The 9,338-nt window shown below is 39.6% G+C and overlaps 1 protein-coding gene across 1 annotated transcript; it reads right to left on the reverse strand.

Moving 5' to 3' along the window:
- Positions 1–210: 210 nt before the first annotated feature.
- Positions 211–6,141, reverse strand: LOC112429731 (kelch-like protein 10). Its single transcript, XM_024798501.2, has 5 exons — positions 5,886–6,141; positions 4,142–4,625; positions 3,115–3,729; positions 2,050–2,199; positions 211–655 (listed from the first exon to the last, which is right to left on the reverse strand). The coding sequence occupies exons 1-5, from the start codon at positions 6,035–6,037 to the stop codon at positions 293–295; spliced, it is 1,764 nt and encodes a 587-aa protein (XP_024654269.2). The 5' UTR covers positions 6,038–6,141; the 3' UTR covers positions 211–292.
- Between the last annotated feature and the right edge of the window lie 3,197 nt (positions 6,142–9,338).

The raw sequence follows: 9,338 nt of genomic DNA on the forward strand, positions 1-9,338 counted from the left end.
AGTCCGACATGCGGCTTATTGTGATCTAGTCACCCTGTGTGCATGTCTGGTATGGCTACTCAGCAGCCATACATTACAGGGAATGAAAAAATCTTTTCAATTTGTTATTGTTGCAATTGCATTCTCTTAATAAAACCCAGTATCTACAGTGCAGGCTCTCCTACTGAAGGTTTTTGAGATACCTACAAAAAATGTCCAGTTCACCAGCGGTTTAATGCTCTAAAGATTTATTTCAGTCCTTCATGTTGGAGACTCAGATGTTAACACATGGCAGTACAGCACTTTAAAGATGTTATGTGGACTCTGCTGACTCCATTGCTTCTTCTGGCACATTGGCAAGTGGCAGGAAGTCACGAGGAAAGGTGTACTCAGTCATGTTGCAAAGTCCGGACACCACACAGCAGCTCAAGGCACTGCGGAAAATCTCCATGTCGCACGCCTCATACCACTCATTGGTTAAAGTGTCGTAGTACTCAACGTTCGAAGTGGTGGTGAAGCCGTTGAAACCCCCGACGACAAAGAGGCGATCGTCAATTACCTCAATGCCAAAGTTGCTGCGGGGGGTCAGCATAGAGGACACGAGGTTCCACGTATTGGAATGTGGGTTGTAAGCCTCAGCGGTGCGCAGACGGTTGTTTCCATCGAAGCCACCAACCTAAAAGTAAATACGTGGGTCAAATGATTGAATGTAAGTGTAACCAGCTTCACCGTACCCCTGTAAGAAAATGTACCTGCTATATGTCTTTAGCTGTTTTTGCACAGATACTCCAGAAAATGACTGAAGAATTAAGTTGCAATACTGTCCAAAGTTTCCCTTAATATGTAGCAGATACAAGGAGATTGTTTACCTTAGGTATGATCTGACTACTGGAAATACTCTGATTGGTTTAGGGTTTTACCTGGATAAAGCGAACACCTGACATATTCTCATGCTGTTATATGGAGTTTACACATAAAAATTGTTTAAAAAAGGCCCATTAATGTCCCAGTATTTGCATCCTCACAGGCCCACATTTGTTGGGAATGTCTAGAAAAGATCAGGGTGCAGTGGTGTGTGAAAATGACTTCTGAATTAAAAGGAGAAAGTAAAATAAAGTAGAAGCCAGCTGTTGAGGAAGTCTGTATGAGACCTTTTTTCACTCAAGCCTCAACTACAGCTATTAAAGCACTGTTGTCTATCACACCACGCTATTATCAACAAAGATGAATAGCCCTCGACAAAAAGTATTTGTGTTTTCAGTATAAATGTCTTCACAGCTCTTTTGCCTTTAGTCCAAAAAGGAACATTGAGTTCCAGTCCTTTCTTCCTATAACAGATTAAAGTAGCCCTGACAGGCCTTGGGGCCTAAAAGCCTGATCAAAGACCCTGAGGTCAGCACCAGGGTAAGGTCACTGCATTCTGCTGATAATAACTTTTCCTTTATTTGAATAGAGACTTAGTCTGAATAGAAAATAAATACTAAACGGTAGCTAGCTAAATACAGAAGGGTGTCTCAGAAGGTGAGACTAAAATCTTTGCTTTTTACCAAAGGGTGCAGCTGCAAAACAACTAAATAAGTGGTTTTAAGGCAAATAGCAAGATAAAATTTATAGCTAAAATGCCTACCGTCCCCAGAGGATGAGTTCTAATCACTTGGCTTATTCCCTCATTTTTCTAAAGGTGTTGCAGGATGAGTTTGAAATTGTCTCTAACATATGTCCTCTATGGAACGATGAGGATGACAATGTTGGTTTTGAATAAGTATTTCTGTTGTACTGAGTGAAATGTGAAATCATCAGTGAAATCATTAAAGACACAACATTTTGGTAATGAGGCACATGAAAAAAAAAATGAGGCAGAAACATTAATCGGTTAAATTAATACATAGAATGAGTAAGAATGCCTTCTCTGAACCTGTGGTCAGGATAGGAATCTGATCATTGATAAATACAAAACAAAGTTAACAAAATTCTGTGTCAGCCAAATCTGTGTTAAGCCTTGCTGATCGAAGCACATTACAGATTTGATTTGTATGTTACGTGAGTGTCAGCACTACTTTGTGGTCTTACTGCAAAGACATGATCCGCATATGCAATAACACCTATCCCGCTGCGGCGGCTGTTCATGGGACTGATCATCGTCCACTGGTTGCTCTCTGGGTTGTAATATTCAGCTGTCTGCAGACACTCGTTGCCATTGAATCCACCACAAATGTAAATCTGAAAACAAAAAAGGGACATTAAATATCTTTACATTTCTTAGATTTCAGTTGGAAACAATGTTACCTGTAAGTGAAATGTTTCCACATCATTTGTGAAGTAAGACCGATACTCAGTACCCAAGTGTCCAACTGAAAAATACAAATGTGTAATAACAAATGTGTGTGTTTTACAATTACCTGTCATAAAAACATGTTTATGCACCCAAATTTTACCTGAGTATGTGGGACTTCTTTCAGTCAGAAACCCAGAAATGAATCAAACATAACATTCAATCAATAAGGCTAATTTTTCTGTTCAGGAATGCAGATATATAATTGTAATCTGGGATCTTAATATAATAAAATAATGATGTGTTTTACTATTTTTTTAATATCTGTTATATTTTAGTTGACAAGTCAACTCAACTAAAGTACTGTACATAAATGCAAAGATGCACTTGTGATCAGTTAGAAACAAAATAGATATATATTACTATATTTTTCAACTTTTTAAACTATACTTTTAAATTTGAAAACATGAACATAGAAACCAGTTTGTGACCTATCTTGCACCTCGCTTCACTGTAAAAATGTGTATTCCCTGACTGGTTGGCAAGTGGTTGCTGGAGGTTGATGGCTGTCACTACTGTGAAATTGTAACCAGGAAGGTGTTGCACCACAAGCCTCCTTGTGTTTCCTTTGGTCGTAAGCAGACTGTTGAGGTTTGCATGGAGTACTCTGACTTGTCTGCAAATACTCACAAACTATTTGCTGTAGAAATCTGTAGAGTCTTTCATACAATCACTGCCTAACCAGCTGAGGAGTACACATTTTTCCCTAGCTACTGGTTGTTACCAAAGGTTGCTGACAGGTCTCTAGGCCTGTGTGCCTGAGACCCTACTCTATTTCTCTGCTACTCTTTTACTTCACCCACCCGGTTGTTAAGTGTTGTGCAGCTGGCGTCGCTCCTCTGTTCGTGCATCGGTGCAATAAGACTCCACTGGTTGATTTCAGGTTGATAGCGCTCTGCACTGCTGAGTCGTACATGCCCGTCGTAGCCTCCCAGGGCATAGATGAACCCGTTCAACACAGTCACACTCACATAGCAGCGGCGGAAGTGCATGGGCCCCACCTCATTACAGGCGCGAGTGGTCAGGTCAAACCTACGGACGCTGCTGAAATGCTCCACCCTGTCGAAGCCACCAATGAAGTAGACGTACCCGTTGAGGAAGGCGGCTCCATGATAAGCACGAGGACACTCGAGGTTGTTCGTTACGTTTACCCAGCGGTTAGCCCGGCAATCGTAGGCCTCGATGCCGTTAGTTGGATCACCACCACTCCACCCCCCAATGGCCAGCAGGATGGAATGAGGCAGGCGGGGACGAGCAAGAGGGTGACACAAGCCAGACATGAAGGGTCTGCTTCCTAGACCATGTATGTCTAAGATGACATTACTTATCATGGACACGCACTCAGAATTGGCCCCCACCAGCTCACTAGACAGCAAATTGTCCTTTAGGTAGTCTGACGTCATCAATCCCAGTCGGACCTACAGAGAGATGACAGAAGAGAATATGACTATGAATTTCAACTACATCAGTTTTAGTAAACTCAAGCTTCTTTAGGATAATGCTCCTAATGTTGTTTAATTTTCTTATTGCTAGCAAGAGAGCGACCAAAGTCAGACACCATTAGTCTTTTCGTCAGCAGGGACAGTTTTTAGTCATAGCCCTAGCAACTATACTTAATAAATATAATTTATTCTATAGCATGTGTGTAGAGATCTGATACGGTTTTAATGCTCTTGAAGAGAATTTCTTAAATGTGGTTTGGCTACAGCTGAAAAGAGCAACATCTTGAGATATTAAAGCATCCTTATACCCAGATGGATCGACTCAATCTATGACTTAAATGCTGAAGATTTAAGTCCAAACTAAATGTAGTAATGAAAGTTTATAGACCTTGGGCAACAGAGCGGTGAGGTGTTGTTTCCGTTCTGCAGGTACATGGCTAATCCACTTTGTAAGCACTTCATACACAGTGGTCTCCAACTGCACATTGAGGTCGTCTCTATCAAGGATGTCAGCAAGTTCCTCCACAGTTAGCTGCAGGAACTCCTCCTCAAGAACAACCTGCTTAAAGTTATTGATGATGTAGTGGTAGGCCTTGGCGCGTAGTTCGGGTGATAAGCATACTTTTGTGAACTGCCAAATGTCAACGCAGTTCTCTGGGCACAGTTGCTCCCCGAGGAAGTCAGAGCAGAGTTTCACAATGTCCATTGCATTGAATTGATCAGCTGCCATGAGAAGTTCCACTACATTTTCCCCCGTTATGGAAACTGAGCCAGTGTATGCAAAGTCAATGATGAGTCCCATCATCTCAGGAGACACGCCAGGTATGTTGAAGACCTGTTTGTCTGGGTTGCTCCAGCGGCTGAAAAGAGCCCTGAGGGTAGAGATGGAGACAGAGTAGAGAATATTAAAAGGTGTGGAGGCAACAAGATAATAAACTATGTCATGCACAAGCAAGATAAATATATAAAATCTGTTGACAGGAATGGAAATGATTTCCTAATTACATGTGTTGCTATGTGATTACTGTGATAGTCTTGTAATGTCTAGTCCATATTGCCATAGAGTATATAACTCCAAAACAGAGTTTGTACATGTTTAGTGCGCTTGATTGTTGGGTTTTCAATGTCTTTATTACATTGGCACCATGTTTATGAAGCTTTTGCCAAACACAATGCAGTCCCACACCACGACAGAGCCTCCACCGTGTTTTAAAGTTAACTCTAGACACTCACTGTTGTACCTCTATGACAAATGTTGAAATCAACTCCATAAGGCCAGTTTGCTCTGATCTTTAGTCTAGTTATTGCATAATTTGGCATACCTCAGTCTGTTTCCTTTCCTTATGGAAGTTCCAGTGCATGTTGCTTAATTACAGTCTCTGTTTTCCTTCCACAACCATTTCTGATGAGGTTTCATGATAAGTAGATGGATTAAATGGTTTTGTGTCAGGAATTTGCTGGACTTCTTAAGGACATGACTTTCGGATACTGTTCATCTGCTGTAGATCATTACTTTTTTATGTGTGCTACTCCTTGTTTTGTCTTTAACGCTGGTTCTTCACTAAGTTGTGTGTTATGTGTAGAAACAATAATGGTTCATCCTTCGAGTTATGGTAGGTGTCCTTTTTATGCTTGAATGATTCATAGATCAGCATTAAATGGCTTAACAAACAAATAAACAAATGAACAAAAACTCATCTATAAACTTTTGCTCAGCGTATGACTTTATAACAGAGTTCAATCTTTTTAGTATCAGTAAGCCTGGTGTGTTTTATTGGGTTGATAAGAGTGCATCAAAATGTTGTAACTTAATAAAACACATAAATTAGACTTCAGTTCAACACAGTCTGAATTTAGTTCATATAATCACCAAGTGATTCACAGTGCTTTTTAAATGGCACATTTACTGAAGTGGAATCTCTGTGAAGGTAAAGATGAAATCTGCAAATGTTTGCATTATGTTTTGGGTGTATCTGTCAGTTGACCGTGACAAAGTCTTTCTATCACAAAAGTTTTATGATTCAACCCGTTCCTTTTTGTTGGCACTGTTTCACAGACTAAGTACATGAATTACATTTTTCACAGGTATAAACCAGTCAACTGTCCTTCACATTATCAGGTAAGCAACTCACCTGAAGTACGGCGTACAGTTACACAGGATGACCCTGTGGACCGGAAATTCAACATCCTCCACTTTGATGATTGCATCACAAAATTGTCCCTCCGAACGGAGTTCATTATACACTGAGCTCGACTTGTATGGCGGCTGGCCTTCTTCACTCATCTTGAGTTTTGTGACTGTTTTTCTTAGTTTTTTTGTCTGAAGTTTGTCTTGAAGTGTTCAGATCACAAAATCAAATCTAACTGTGGAATTTGGGGAATGGAGCCTATGACATCATCATGACTTGGCAACAGTTGCCCCATAGAATTGTTTTGAAATGTATATTTACATTGTTTTAATGAACCTTTCATTGCATAAAAGCTTTGTTTTGATTTGATTTGGATTTTAAAAAATGCATATGAGCCTCACAGATAGCATACAGCATTTTGTATGTTTGCCTCACAGAGGTCAACTAGTAAAATAAGCACTTCAAAACACTCTTACGAATGGACTACAATATCATATTTAGCTCACATTTAACCTTAATAGGCCATTTTTTTAATAAAATGACTTTGTAATATCCGAACACAGATATTACAAAGTGTGATTCATGGCTAAGCTGTTTTCTTGGGTTGTATTAGACTTTTATCTAGTTGGAAAAATGGGCTCCTGCACTTTACTGATGTACAATAGTAGTAAGAAACAAACAAACAAACAAAACACATATATACACTGTATGTATAGTACAAGACTGTTATAATGACGGTGCTTGACAGTATTACCTCAAACAGGTGCAAGCAGTCACCTGTCTGAGCACAGACTGCAGATCTGTTGTTGAGCAATTTCTTTCCATTCATAGATATATGCAGCATCCAGCTGCAATGGGTTCTGGTTGCCTCTAATGAACATGCCAGCCCAAAATTACCCAGGCATATTCAGTGGGAGAGATATCAACACTAAATGCTGGCCAAGGAAGTGTCTGGATATGCTAGTGATCTCTGGCAATGTGGAGGCGACACTCAAACTGCCACAGGCCGGGTTGTCGTACAGGTTAGAGAACTTCATCTCGATAGCTCTGTCAAGTCACTTCCACCAAGAACAGTCAGATGGTCATGCAAGGGATCACGTGGGATCATGCGTCATGCATGCTCAGCCTGGCATCAGGATGCTTCAGTCAGATGCAGCAGGGTGGCAGTGATGACAGTATAAGGCATACACCTGCTTCTAATATTGAGACTCGTGCCTTGAGAATGCGGCACCCGTCTATGCATCCAGACAGGTTGCCAGTCTGTCACAGAGAGACAGAAAGGACATTCACACTCACACCTATGACTAATTAAGAATTGCCAGTTTAGCCTCATATGCGTTTTTGTTCGCTAATCACTGCACCACTGTGCCACATGTGTGCACGATGGCAGTGGCTTACAAGATACATCTGGTGGTCAATAAATTAGCAGGTCAGTGGCTTGATCACTGGCTTCTGCATTCTGAGGAGTCTGAATATGAGTGTGCGCGAATGGGAATGCATTAACTTGAACCTATTCTGAGCTGTACAAGTGAGTTTATTTGGGCTTGGCAAAGAAACCCCAACCCCGCCACTGACTAAAATCATTCAACTTGAACCAAAGACTGCTCGCAGAATATGTTTGGGTTCTCTACAATATTAAAATGATGTACTAAGAAACGCATTTAAAAGAAAGACTGACAATTTATTGCATTTGCAACATAAGCCTTGTTTTGTTTTTGTTTGTTTTTCTGACTGGTATAGCACTAAAGCGGAACTTGTTATAATTTACAAAGTTAAGCAGAAAATTAGGCCATTGTAGCTCCGTCAAGCTTTCACTGTATGACAGAAAACAGATCAGCCTTAAATGGCTTAACAAACAAATAAACAAATGAACAAAAACAAAACCATTCCTCGGGTACAAGCACTGGACTAAAAAGGGTGAAAAATGTCCAAACGAAACCTTTACAAGCCTTCAAAAAAAACACGTTGAGAACTATTGCTCAAGTGGACTTTTAAAAAATCATTTGTTTCAAAGCAAAATATAAAAAAATGAGAGGCAACTCAAAACTTTTGCTCAGCGTATAACTGTATAACAAAATTCAACATTTTTAGTATCAGGAAGTCTGGTGTGTCTTACTGTATCAAACAGTGGGGAAGATATTAATATAACTTAATAAAACACTTCAATTAGACTTCACACAATCACCAAGTGATTCACAGTGCTTTTTAAATGGCACATTTACTGAAGTGGAATCTCTGTGAAGGTAAAGATGAAATCTGCAAATGTTTGCATTATGTTTTGGGTGTATCTGTCAGTTGACCGTGACAAAGTCTTTCTATCACAAAAGTTTTATGATTCAACCCGTTCCTTTTTGTTGGCACTGTTTCACAGACTAAGTACATGAATTACATTTTTCACAGGTATAAACCAGTCAACTGTCCTTCACATTATCAGGTAAGCAACTCACCTGAAGTACGGCGTACAGTTACACAGGATGACCCTGTGGACCGGAAATTCAACATCCTCCACTTTGATGATTGCATCACAAAATTGTCCCTCCGAACGGAGTTCATTATACACTGAGCTCGACTTGTATGGCGGCTGGCCTTCTTCACTCATCTTGAGTTTTGTGACTGTTTTTCTTAGTTTTTTTGTCTGAAGTTTGTCTTGAAGTGTTCAGATCACAAAATCAAATCTAACTGTGGAATTTGGGGAATGGAGCCTATGACATCATCATGACTTGGCAACAGTTGCCCCATAGAATTGTTTTGAAATGTATATTTACATTGTTTTAATGAACCTTTCATTGCATAAAAGCTTTGTTTTGATTTGATTTGGATTTAAAAAATTGCATATGAGCCTCACAGATAGCATACAGCATTTTGTATGTTTGCCTCACAGAGGTCAACTAGTAAAATAAGCACTTCAAAACACTCTTACGAATGGACTACAATATCATATTTAGCTCATATTCAACGTTAATAGGACGTTTTTTCAGATTTTTCTGCATTTTATGGTTTCGTGTGTTGGCTCTGTTATTACTGAGGTTCCAGTTGTTGGGGACGTGCTGTACTAGACTCCGTTATGTTGAAATAACAGTTCCCAACAAAAATGCAATCCAGTTTATCTCCCCAGGAAACTACAAACACACAAATAAACATTTGTAACCATCAGTTTTTACCCACATTTTAATACACAATGCTGTAACATGAACAGAGTCAAAGTATTGTGTATTAGTGATGGTCCTGTTTTTATGCATGCTAGGTCATTGGAAAAAATTCTTTGTGGACACTTCATTATACCCCCTGTACTTTCCTTACTACACAAGCCAAAATATTTGTTATTAAACATATGAGTCTAAAAATACATGACAGTGCCAAACACAGATATTACAAAGTGTGATTCATGGTTAAGCTGTTTTCTTGGGTTGTATTAGACTTTTATCTAGTTGGAAAAATGGGCTCCTGCACTTTACT

Source organism: Maylandia zebra, linkage group LG22 (assembly GCF_041146795.1).
Source record: "Maylandia zebra isolate NMK-2024a linkage group LG22, Mzebra_GT3a, whole genome shotgun sequence".
Classification (NCBI taxonomy): Eukaryota; Metazoa; Chordata; class Actinopteri; order Cichliformes; family Cichlidae; genus Maylandia; species Maylandia zebra.

Excerpts from the sequence above, each read along its gene's own strand:
- LOC112429731 (XM_024798501.2), bottom strand. The coding sequence starts at position 6,037 with ATGAGTGAAGAAGGCCAGCCGCCATACAAGTCGAGCTCAGTGTATAAT. Across the intron at positions 4,626-5,885 it reads AACTGTACGCCGTACTTCAG|GGCTCTTTTCAGCCGCTGGA; the intron begins GTGAGTTGCTTA and ends CTCTACCCTCAG. Across the intron at positions 656-2,049 it reads ATGCGGATCATGTCTTTGCA|GTTGGTGGCTTCGATGGAAA; the intron begins GTAAGACCACAA and ends ATTTACTTTTAG.